General features: G+C 34.6%; 1 protein-coding gene across 11 annotated transcripts in view; it reads left to right on the plus strand.

Moving 5' to 3' along the window:
• rg (A kinase anchor protein rugose) overlaps positions 1 to 13580 on the plus strand; it is a 620520-nt gene that overhangs the window by 288297 nt on the left and 318643 nt on the right. For 9 of the 11 annotated variants that reach the window (XM_088271653.1, XM_088271655.1, XM_088271654.1 and 6 more), the window contains exons 6-8: positions 1325 to 1446; positions 7761 to 8007; positions 10872 to 11018. In XM_088271653.1, coding sequence (XP_088127779.1) covers positions 1325 to 1446; positions 7761 to 8007; positions 10872 to 11018 — 516 coding nt within the window. Of the gene's footprint in view, positions 1 to 1324; positions 1447 to 7760; positions 8008 to 10871; positions 11019 to 12852; positions 12910 to 13580 lie in introns of all 11 variants that reach the window. The other 2 variants (XM_088271658.1, XM_088271664.1) reach the window with 1 other exon arrangement.

The following is a 13580-nucleotide window of genomic DNA, read 5'->3' on the forward strand; positions in this document are numbered from 1 at the left end:
GGTGGCTTGGTGGGTCTCTGCAAAAAAATGTTCGAAATATGTATAAATTGTGATTTAAATAAATGTATAGAAATAAAAAAATAAATGAAATAGAAAATATTGATAATAATTTGTTTAATATGTATATATAGCGATATTTTCTTAAAACACTAACTTACCCTGATCAAATAGAAGTCAAGTGGTGAAGAAAAAACATTTGTTATAAATGTTCATGTATTTAATGATTGTACATAACACTGCTTCCATACAATACAGTGCCCTATGCACCAATGGGCGCGTGTGGTTTTAAGAGTAGAATCGGTTATATACAGTTGATAATCAACCCATTCCAAATGTTACGTACGTTGTAATGTGTAATTATTTCGCGGTTACATTCTGTATGACAAACATCAAGAAGCAATTATTCCGGTCACAGATGTCACTAGTGGCACTAATTGCATAATACCAGTACGTAAGCACCAGTGTACACGACCTTAATTTGTTAAGTAGGATTAACATATTAGTGTGGAACTACCAGTGCTGAGCTCGCCGGGGCAATATCCAGCAACACCCCTTTATCAACTTCGTGAAATGTTCCCCTAGCTGCACAACTGCGAACTACCCTGAAATGGTTGAGTGCACTTGGTGCCTGAGTAACTTAACTTAGATCTTAGGGGGGTTTGCACACTGTTGGAAGACATTGGATCCAGTTGCAAATTATGTAGGTGCAGTAGTCGGTGTAAAATCTATGCATAGTCCAAATTGGTTGTATTTTAGAATCCTAATGAGAAACTAATAACTGATACTATTTAAATTTTCTCACACCGATCATCCAAAAATTACACATGTTCCGAAGCGGGGTACCAAAAGACCCCTATGGAAATCGTAGTACGCAGCTCGCAACTCGAGTCACAGATTCCTCGTCCTCTCCGAAGCGCCGCCAAGCGCCGACTGGTGACGGTCATTCGATAAACGAGAGGCCGGAAATCGGATCAAACGAAAACGGAGTAATCTTATTGTCTCGCTCTCTCCTTGTGGTAATACCACATTTATGTCGCTAGCAGACAAAAAACTAACGTCTTTATATATGTATGAGTACGTTGAACTTGAGGTACCGACTTTTTGTTTTTTTTTCATAAAAAAAATATTTTGAAACATTTAACGATTTGAAATTAATTGGAAATTTTTCTTTTATATTATTTTTAAGATTTTTTTACTATGGTATAATAAATAGCTTAAAAATTGAGTTAAATCCATTATTTGTGATTGAACGTTTTACACACTCGAAATACTGTTCAGACATATTTTTGCGATCACCTTTTTTAATGTTTTTTTTCTCTTTCAGGCTGTTGTGCTGCCCCCTTTGGCGAGATGGCCGCACGAGAGTGGATTCACCTTCACAACCTGGTTCCGACTGGACCCCATCAACTCCGTAAACATTGAACGAGAAAAACCATACCTCTATTGGTAAGTTTGCCTACTTGAACTTTAGTTTGTGACGTGAATCCACGTATTTTTATGTAAGCCTGCGTCTTTGGACGTTGAACTACTAATTTTAACATAGTCTTGAGGCGCAGTCCTACATATTTTTACGTAAATTTGCGCTTTAGGACTTAGGTCTACGTTTATTTTCAATAAAACCTTGGTTTTTTGGCGTAGAACTATTTATTTTTATGTACACTTACGTCTCTGGGCACTGAACTACATGTTTTGACGTAGATTTTCATCTTTGGACATAAATCGACGTTTAGTTTTAACGTACACCTGCGTTTTTACGAGTAGAATTATTTATTTTAACACAAACCTACGCCTCAATGCGCAAAAATACTTATTTTGACTTAGATCTTCATCTTTGGATGTATGTTTATTTATTTTGAAGAAGACTTACATCTTTGGTTGTGGAATCATGTCTTTTGATGTAAAATTAGGTATTTGTATGTGGAAGTGCGTTTTTGCCATTAAAAAGTAAAAGTGTTGAGTTGTAACTACGTTTTTTAAAGTTTGGCTTTCGACTTTGAACTACGTATTTTAGCATAACTTTTATCCGCCCATACATGCTATGGATACTCAGCATCCCTTGAAAATTTAGTATACACAACATATTTTACCTATTTCTGTTATCCGCCCTGCAAAGTCCACTCAGCACTTTCGGAGTTATGTACATCTGAATAGATCATTATCGTTTGGACTCTGGGAGGCCACACCACCATCCATTTACCCTAAACGTATTCACATATGTAATGCAGAAATCCAAAATACTAGTCATCCTCTTTACTAGCAATCATCTTGTCTGTTACTAGTCCAAAATCACAATTATTTGTCATATGGTACATAGTAAAAAGCGACTCGAAAACATGTACTTTGTTTTGTACCATTTATACCACTGAAATGAAAAACCGAAAAGCTTTATTTTATTTTTATCAGCGTTCCTTCTTCAAACAAACACCGCACGTCCCTGATGCATATATACTATTTTATATACATATATAATATATATAATCTTCTTGTTCTTAGAAATATTGATATGATGTATGTATATTGGCGGCTATATTGCTATAAAACAATATCTTCCAATCAACTAAAAACCGACTGTTGACAATGGAAAAAGTGTTAATCATAAAGAATCGTTAGAAATTAGAGGGCTGATATATCTTGTATATCGTAGTCATACAGGAGAAAGTGACCAAGTGCATTTTTTACAAAAACGTGATCGTTGACTATTTGATATCTTACTAGCTTAATATTGCCCTGAAAAAATCCCAAAGGATTTTAAATTTGGAAGTATAACATATTGACTTGTTAAAAATGACTAACTGCATTGATGTTTATATTCTTGCCAAGCAAAAGTGACTTAAATGGCCCTCCTGTGCGTCTTACGTTTTGTTAGTTGGTCACTTTCTCCTGTACAACTATGATATCACTCACTCCTTTCAAGAACGTCATAAATCAAAAAACATGATTTTTCAGGGGAACGTTTTAAAGTTTAAAAATATAATACAATGTATTAAAAATAAATATCAAGCCACTTACTGAACTTTTTACTGTGCAACAGATCTTTTTAGATTAAACCTGAAGGTTTTTTCTGCATTTGAAAAATATTTAGTATATTTAAAAAAAATATCAAACATCTTCAAAATGCAAAAACAACTCTTTCTGCCCTGTAGCGGGTAAATATTAAGTTTAAAATATGCCGCTTTTGCTGGGATATAGTACATTTACTGTGCATTCCGAAAACATGCGCAACTGAAAATTGACGATTTTTGATTTATGACGTTCTTGAAAGGAGTTAGTGATGTAAGCCTTAAGTATAGGGTGGCGCAAAATTAATCAATCAATTTTGTTTTTGAATAACTTTTTTACTAAATGAAAAAAATATGATATCCGTCAAGTAGCTGCCGCCAGTGTTGATACACATTTTTGCCCGTTTTATCAATCTGTATACTGCCTGTCTAGTTCACGAATGTCAAATATGATTTACGTACGACGCCATTTGCAACCATTATAATATCTTTCAATAGGATGATTAATTTTGCGCCATCTGTATAAGCAGTACGTTTTATATAAATTTACGATTGATCATATCAATCCTTTAACTTCATGCTTCATACGTGATAATTTTTAACACGTTTCATTAATACTATGTTACTTTTCATATAAACTTTTCATATAACTGTTGTATTTAATAGTGACTATACATTTCGTAAAAGTCTCTTCCTCTCTCTTTGGTCCTTCATAGATTTCCACTTGTATAAATCCCACATTTATTTGATATATAATTTTTCTTTGCAACAAAAAATGAACTTATGAAACTTTTTATATCACCGCAGTGAATAAACCCTGTGGAGTTTCGCAAAATTCTTCTGAAACATCATGTATATTTATATATTTTTAAGAGCATATTTATATAATTTTCGATGCTGGCAAAAAATCGTTTTGACGATTTAAAATTAAAATATGAGATGAAATTATCATGAAAAATTACAATTTAGAATACATTATATTCGGTACAATAAATAACATTAAAATGAGATTTCTCGTTAACTTTTTCATAAATCTAAATAAGAAAATTTTATATTCGTGAATACTAAACGGTCATTTATGAATCCTTATTTGACACGCTTTTTGCCTTTTTATATCGCATTAAAAATATTTAGGGAAAATATGTTTTCGCGAAAATCGCGAATTGAATCTTTCCCCCATTTTAGTATCCGAGTCATTCGACCGTAAATCGCTCTGAATGAAATAATTGACAGTCAACAAAAAATATTTTAATAAAGTTTTTTTTAAATAAGTACATAATGCTTTTGATCTTTCCAAATGTGTATTTTTTTAATATTCGTAATAAAAAATATATATTATAAAACATTTTTGTAAAATGCTTCTTCAGGGACGTTTTTATCAAAATTGGGGATTTTTTAAAATTATTTTTTTGTTGATAAAAATCTGTTTTTTAAACATAAAATCGTCTACAACATTTTGAGTGTGTCCAAATACTTGTTCACAAAATCTGGATTATCTCTTATTACAGGAGTTATTTTCTTTTTTTTTTTTAAAGTGTTAATATAAGAGTTTCTGCTTTACAAAAAGCTTCTTTACATCTCACCAATAGATGTCTCTAGTGAAGTTCTAGTGATTCAAGAACAAGGTTTCTAAATTGTTTCATATTTATAGAACTTCCAAGAATTTGAGTAGTGTGGTTGTTAATAATGGGTAGAATTGGTGAATGTTACACGTGTGTAAAGTGATCACTTAAACCAGCCTATGACGGTCGTCAGCCCCGTAAATGCCCAGACTTCCATATTCTTCTTCATCTTTGATGAGATGTAAAAAAATAATGTAAAATCGTCTCATAAGTTTTAAAATGCTAGTCTAAAAGAATCCCATGTCACTGAGTCCGCAACAGCAAAGGCAAACTGGCCAAATTTTCTGCACCAGCATCCTATTATTTTTTTTTTAAACTTGATCGAACCAAGAGACGTTTCAAGCTAATTTGTCCGGAACGCTTAACTTTTTCCAATATTCTAGATTTAATGTATTCTCAATTATATCATTTATCTAATTAAATGAAGAAGGTTTGTATAGTTTGGTCCACAATACAATCTCTCACTCTTATAACCTTATCCGCGCCCAATGGTGCATAGGGCACTGTATCGTATTAACGCATTGTTATCTTGTTCGTTACTTACATAAAGGCAAGGTGATCACTCCAACGCTTAAGGGATCAGTCTAGGGTAATATTAAATTAATAGATTGTAAAATCACTAATATTTATTTTCACTCCCACTGGGAATCGAACCCGGGACCTCCAGCACGGTAGCTAAACGCGCTTACGATTACACCACAGAGGCGGTCAAAAATACATTAGAGATCGCAAAGTGGTTATATTTTAAAGGGATTTTTATTTTAATTTGAGTTGCGATAAATTTGCAAAAAATGTCATTAATAATGAAATTTGAATAAAATTTATAACATTTTTCCCTATTTTTTTATTCTTAGCTTCTAAACATGTATATGTCTGCATGTATCTTCCAGGAAGCCTAGAAGCCTGTATCGGATCTAAAAAAATGCTGGAAGGCTTTCAATTTTGTTTTAATTCATTCACATTGCGGTATTATTTATTAATAATTCCTTTGGGTTAAAAATGTTATATTTGTTTTAAATTTTTCTCGGTTCTATGTTTATTTTTTACCACTTTTGCGGACTCTGCGTTTCATTAATTACATCATCGCTACCGGAAGGAATGATATTATTCCGGAAATTCGTTAAATATTTGAACTGGTCCAAAATTTAAATTTTTATTTACTGAAAATCTGTATTTTTTCCCCCACCATTTTATAATAAAGGCAAATCATAAATAACGGTGTAAATATACAAAAAGCTTATTATCAATTAATACTTACGCAAATATCAATATTATGTTGCCTTTCAATAAAAACAAATTTAAAAAAAATCTTATTTTTTGACATCTCATGAAGATGAAGAAGAATATGGAAGTCTGGGCATTTACGGGGCTGACGACCGTCATAGGCTGGTTTAAATGATCACTTTACACACGTGTAACATTCACCAACTCTACCCATTATTGAAACCACACTACACAAATTCTTGGAAGTTTTATCTACCTATATGAACCAATTTCGAAACATTGTTCTTGAATCACTAGAACTTCACTAGAGACATCTATTGGTGAGATGAAAATAAGATTTTTTTTGAGCAGAAACTCTTTTATTAGTGCGTGAGGTCCGAATTCTGAATTATAATCACATACGTGAGAAACGCCAGAAAATATCATTTTAATTTTTATTATTAAAGCTTATAATTCGACCAGATAATTTATTTACAACATTTTGAGTATTTGGACACACTCAAAATGTTGTAAAAAAATCTATTGAGAATACAAAATATTTTAATTACATTTCAGAATTGACGGTATAAAATAGACAAATAATAGGACTCGTGAAATAATTGTTACCTCCAATGAATAATATTGTGCTACATTATTTAATATCTGAAAGATAAGGGTGGAAATTACAAAAGCATTAAATTTACTTTGGAAGTTATCTTACTCCTGTTTTCAGACATAAATGGTAAGATTGATGTATTTTGAAAGTGACTACGTTTTATAATTTTGCCTTATCATTTTATTTCGTTTCGCGTTATCTTTGCTCGCGAAACTTCTGCGCTCCTGGTCTCATGATTTATTTCCAATATCACTGAAACACAATGGTAATTTTATCACGCTGAGAAATATTAATTTAATTTTTCAATAAATCTTCCTTTACATCGTGAGAAATCGTATAATTTATTTTTACAAAATTCCTTTTTGACAAATAAATTATTTTTTTTAAGTGGGTAGGTACTTTCCTTAAAAAAATATTTTTTCTCTAAAACTAAATTCGCGAAAATTTTTGTTTTATACTTTTATTAAGTTTGAATTCTAACTATTATTTGTGTGTATTATTTTAAGATTTTATTAGATAAGAATTCTGTATTTCTTTTGTTCGTCTCCTTGGTGTAATTATGTTACTGGAGGTCTTGGGTTCGATTCCCAGAGGAAGGTCAAATATTTATCAATAATTTTTCACGCTAATATTTATTCAATACTACCCTGGACTGGTATCTGAGCGTAGGGCTGATTAGCTTTTCTTTATGTGTTAGTGATCAAGATAACACTGCGTTTATATGATGTAGTGCCCTATGCACCATCGGGTGCGGTTAAGGGTTGAAGAAAAAGAAGATTTTTTTTGTGAGAATCGGTTAGGTAAATTCATTCACATCTTTCTTTAAATAGATTATATTAAACAAAAAGAAGTAATTGTAGGATTCTATCCAATAGCTTTTGTATCATACATTTTCTTCTGCCAGCAGAAGATAAGAGATACCTTACCTAAGCTTTCTACCTCCGTAGTGTAATGGTCAGCACGTTCGGCTACAGTACTGGAGGTCCCGGGTTCGATTCCAAGGAAGGGTCACATAAAGACAAGTGATTTTTGCATTCTTATATTTATTCAATATTACCCTAACTATATTACCCTAATTATAAGTCGGAGGGCTTATCACTTTTCCTTCATGTGTTAATGATCAAGATAGCACTGCGTTTATATGATGCAGTGCCCTAAGCACCATCGGGTGTGGATAAGGGTTTAAGCAATAATAAAAATAACCTTACCTTACCAAACCTCCAGTGGAACCTTCGCGGAATATTAACTCTCTTTATCCTTTCCGTATTCCTGTTACCTTCAAATTTCCTCCTCGTAATATTTTGGTTTATTTTATTCCAGCTTCAAGACTAGCAAGGGAGTCGGATACTCCGCGCACTTCGTCGGGAACTGCCTCGTCCTGACCTCCATGAAGGTCAAGGGGAAGGGTTTCCAGCACTGCGTGAAGTACGAGTTCCAGCCGAGGAAGTGGTACATGATCGCCATAGTGTACATCTACAACCGCTGGACCAAGAGCGAAATCAAGTGCCTGGTCAATGGCCAACTTGCGTCCAGCACCGAGATGGCCTGGTTCGTCTCCACCAACGATGTAAGTTACCTTTTGCTCTTTTATTTTTTGCAGTAATGTTTTGGGCCCATATTTTGTGTGGGCCAGTATTTGATGTGCTTCATGGGCAGGTGGAATCATTGGTCCATATTTTTTAAAAGACGATACCGGCCAGAATGTTATGGTCAATGGAGAGCGGTACAGAACCATGATTACTGACTTATTCGTACCTCAGCTGAATGGCATTGATTTGACAGAGCCGTGGTTTCAACAGGATGGCTCAACATGCCACACGGCGGGTGTTACCATATTGGATTTAGAATGTGTGTGTGCTGTTGAACGTACGATTTTGTTATGCACTGATTCGGATATTATCTACCTCTGTTACATTATAATACCAATATACAACATATATCGTAGTCATACAGGAGAAAGTGACCAAGTGCATTGTTTACCAAAAACGTGATCATTGACTATTTGCTATCTTACTAGCTTAATATTGCCCTGAAAAAATCCCAAAGGATTTTAAACTTGGAAGTATTATATAATATATTGACTTAGTAAAAATGACTAACTGCATTGATTTTATTGCTTGTTGTTTTCTTGCCAAACAAAAGTGACTTAAATGGCCATCCTGAACATTTTACGTTTTGATAGTTGGTCACTTTCTCCTGTACGACTACTATATACTTAATTAAAATTGATGATATCCATTGTCTTATTCATTGAAAACTAGGATGAATCGAGAACCACAAATGTTCTCATCAACGAATGATAATACAAACTGATGACAACATCTGTTTTTCTCGAAACTAGGCTTTTCGTTGCTACGTTAATTATCTCAAAACTGGTCTTATACAAGCATTTTTTGTATTTGAAATATATTAGATATCGTTTGATTTTATCTTTTAATTCAAACTACTCTCTTTGAATACTAAAGCTGAGTTTTCACATTCAGTTTTATTATTTATGTTACGTATCAATTAGGCTTTCAGTTTCGGCCATAATTTTACCGTTAACCCTTTCGAGAATGTCTTTTTTGTTTGGTTAGCCGAATCCTAAATAAATTTGCCCACATAATAATATGGTTTAATTCGTTATTTCGCCTGATTTCTATTTGTTCTCGGTGCCGACGGGTCCGAATTATCCTCGAAGTGATCGTATTACAATAATTTCACGACCCCAATTGCCCGTTGCCTTAAATTCCGACGAGAGCCCAATCCTCAGTAATTCGAAATTATGAATTCGAGTCTACAATTGGAGACTAGAATTGAACCCTAATGTTATAGAGTGCCAAAATTCACGTTCTGTATTCTAATGTAAATTCACGTTAAAGTATATACTGTACCTAGTGAGGATAGACAGCGTGTTTTCTATATGTTTTATTTTATTTTCATATATTTTTTTCTGAATTATATTAATAGATTTATATTATCCACTGACACTTCGTGATGGAATTGCATTTTTAATTTATTATTAGATTAAAACCAATATTTTTAGCTTTTCCACTTTTTTATTTGACCAGCGACCGGGTTTCGTCGTTACCGACATCATCAGACTGGTCTGATGATGTCGGTAACGACGAAACCCGGTCGCTGGTCAAATAAAAAAGTGGAAAAGCTAAAAATATTGGTTTTAATCTAATAATAAATTGAATTATATTAGTTATCCTTTTCCCCTGTTGCGAACATAACGTTTTGTTATATTTTTGACATCTTAGAAGAATACTTTGATGTTTGATTATAAACAATGTGTAAGAAAGTGGTGGACGTTAAAGTATATACTGTACCTAGTGAGGATGGACAGCGTGTTTTCTATATGTTTTCTTTTATTTTCATATCATTTTGTCTGAATTATATTAATTATCCTTTTCCCCTGTTGCGAACATAACGTATCGTTATATTTTTGACATCTCAGAAGAACAATATATTATATATTCTTCTTCATCTATGTTGAGATGTCAAAATGTAAAAATTACTCCTAACTGGAGAAAACCCAGATTTGTGAACATGTATTTGGACACGCTAAAAATAATGAGTACTTATCGTATTGATATTTCAAGAAAGAATATATTAATATATTTAAACATGTTTTTACCTGTGACAGGTATTCAAAAAAATTACTAGAAAGATACATAAGCAATAATGAAACTGTACAGAAAACTTTTTCATTTCTCATACATGCTGAAGCTGTTATTCACTTGTTACATTTAGAGAATGGACCATGTTTTTCTATCTTTCTTCTTTAATTCTACATTTTCAAAAACAAATTCTTTCCATTTCTCCAAATAATATTATTTTTTGACATCTCATCAAAGATGAAGAAGAATATGGAAGTCTGGGCATTTACGGGGCTTACGACCGTCATAGGCTGGTTTGAGTGATCACTTTACACACGTGTAACATTCACCAATTCTACCCATTATTGACAACCACACTACTCAAATTCTTGGAAGTTCTATATATATGAACCAATTTAGAAACCTTGTTCATGAATCACTAAAACTTCACTAGAGACATCCATTGGTGAGATGTAAAGAAGCTTTTTATTAAGCAGAAACTCTTATATCACTCAAACCAGCCTATGACGGTCGTAAGCCCCGTAAATGCCCAGACTTCCATATTCTTCTTCATCTTTGATGAGATGTCAAAAAATAATATGAAAATAACTCCTGTAATTGGAGATAATCCAGATTTTGTGAACAAGTATTTGGACACACTCAAAATGTTGTCTCCAAATAATATATTACAATGATCCACAAAGTTAATTCTTTAAATATTCAAAAAAATATCTTTATTTTTTCTTTTTTTTTTCCATAAACCATACTCAGCTAAGGCAACGCCTGGCCAGGTACATTAGTAATTCGTGAATATGTCTGTTTATAATGTGTGTGTATATTTCCCCAGCCGTTTGACAAGTGTTACATCGGTGCCACGCCAGAGTTGGACGAGGAGAGGGTGTTCTGCGGCCAGATGAGCGCCATCTACCTCTTCTCCGAAGCTCTCACTACGCACCAGATCTGCGCCATGCACAGGCTCGGCCCGGGATACAAGGTACCCTTGAAATTGTCGATTTGTCAAAGTTTTAATTGAAATTAAGTATTGAAAATGTATGCAATAGAACCCCTTTTGTACATCTTCTGGCTGGTCTGCTGCTCTGGTTTATAAGACCATGTAACAGACTATAATTGTGGAGGTCTTCGCTAAAAAGTTACATTTCGAATATTGCACAAAATACCCTTTGAATGCAAATCCCTTCTGTTCACTGTATTCTATCGAAATCTTAATTAGAGTTGCGACAAAACGTGACCAATCCTGTGTTGAACCAATATGAAATCGCACCAAAACGTAACAATTCCACAAGCTAGAATTCCTGATTACTTTAAATCATTTATAATGGAAATGTAACGTTTTGGTGAGGACCGCCACATATGCAATAATAGCGTTCATGAATAATTTCCATAAGAAGAATGATGGTTATCGATACCAAGTTTTATTTGATGAATCCAACATGTGTTTATTTGTTTCGTCACGTATTGATGGTCCCAAGAGTAAACAATAAATTTGGAAGTAGAACACTATGAATTAAAAAATATATATTTTTTGTAAATGTGGAGGTCCTCACCAAAACGTTACATTTCCATTATAAATGAAATGAAGTTATCAGGAATTCTAGCTTGTACAATTGTTACGTTTTTCCGATTTCATATTGTTTTAACACAGGATTGGTCACGTTTTGCCTCAATTTTAATTAAGATTTCGATATAATACAGTAAACGGAACTGATTTGCATTAAAATGATTTTTGCGCAATATTGGAAATGTAACCTTTTAGTGAGGACCTCCACATATTATATTGCAATATGATATAAAACCCCCTGAAATTGGTTCATGAGCTTACCTAATAGACGGGCGACGAAGAAAGCCGCGCTCATCTCTCGACTTGCGTTACCTTTTTTCTCCACTCGCTAACGAGCATTATCCCGCGTCGACGTCTCCACTTGTCGACGTTAACGATCCCCTCGCGGGTCGCCTTGTCGCCTGTCGCCTGCAGCCGGCCCCGACCGGCCCATTGTGCCGCCGGCCGCCGCGACGCGTCGCGGCGGCACAATGCGCCGCCTCTGTGGCAAGTTTCGGCGAGATGGCGAACTGCCATTGTTGGCGCGTCAGCGCCTGTCATGAGCATGCCGACTGTCAACACTGAGCGGGAACAATACGATGACTTGGTATAAGGCATTGGTAGTTTCAAAGTGCTATACCGCTACCAGCGATCTTCTTCTTACTGGCTCCATGAAATCTTATCGTCGTTGTAGACTGCTGGGGTCAGTTCTCCTCGTCCTCAGGCTGCGGGTCCTTCAAAAATATGAAAACTATAGCAGTAGTCGGAGTATCATGAATCAATATAAATTTTAATTACAAATTTATTATTTTATTCATTATTTTAAATAATTTTTAATGGTGGTTGATGTGACCCCAATCTCCTTGCCATATTTATTGAAGTATTAATATTTTTAGGGTACCTATGTATGAATGTTTCTTTTGTATGTTTTTCCCTGATATTATGTCAATAAATCTTTTTTCCGCAGAGGCACCCTGAGTAGGAGATACAAATACCAATTTGTGAAACATATTTTTTGTGGGACGTTTGATGTTTTCCCTTTAATATTTTTAAATATTTTTATTTCAGAAGTATTAAGCGGTGCCCTTTTGTGCCTTTTGAAGTCCTATTTAAGACGCTTTACTTTTTAATGAAATAATGTCGTTTGCGCCTTTTTCAATGGCGAATTTTTAGCGAGAGGGCGCCGAGGTTTTCCAGGATCTAATTGTAAAATTTCGACTCCATTACTAACCCTTTTTTCTTGCCCCGCTTCCGTTTCCGGCGCCGGCAGAGCCAGTTCCGGTTCGACAACGAGTGCAACCTGAACCTTCCGGAGAATCACAAAAGGGTGAGCGAGGACGCCTTAGCGACGGCCGCGCATGCGCTGCTAGCTTCCGACGAAGACGCCTGGTCGGCTGCGCTTACTCCTCCGGTCTCTGCGCTCCCGGCGCATGGCCCGTGTGACTTAGCCGTAGTGCATGATAAAGACAAGCATGTAAGCGTGAGAAGTAGGCTAGCATCATCCGTCTCATGACTTATGTGCTCCTGGTATTTTTGAAATTGAACGCATTATTTTTTTGAGTTAATTTGCCCTTGTTTCGTGAATTTTGATAATTTTTGTTTACAAGCAATTATTTATTTCTTTACTCTTTAACCCTCATTATATGCATTCAATGGTGCATAGGGTACTGCATCGTATTCAGTTAGTGTTATCTCGATTGTTTATAACATGTAGGCAAGGTGATAAGGACATTGGTACCATAAACCAAGCTAGGACACAAAATGCCGAACCCTCTTCTAGTGGAACGGAAGGCCTGTTGACGACATTCAACAGTCCAGCTTATCCTTAGGGGTTTTACGTGGTTTCCGCCCAGCAATGAGCAAATGCTGAGAAGTTCCTGATTGGCCCACACTAGATTATCCCTCCTATTCCCAACACAGATTTCAATTCTCTCTTCCATTTCTTTCCAATTTAGCACTTATATCGTTAGCCATGATATCTTATCAATCCCTTCATAT

Source organism: Brachycentrus maculatus, unplaced genomic scaffold (genome assembly GCF_059751285.1).
Source record: "Brachycentrus maculatus isolate JH-2025_06_01 unplaced genomic scaffold, ASM5975128v1 h1tg000454l, whole genome shotgun sequence".
Taxonomy (NCBI): Eukaryota; Metazoa; Arthropoda; class Insecta; order Trichoptera; family Brachycentridae; genus Brachycentrus; species Brachycentrus maculatus.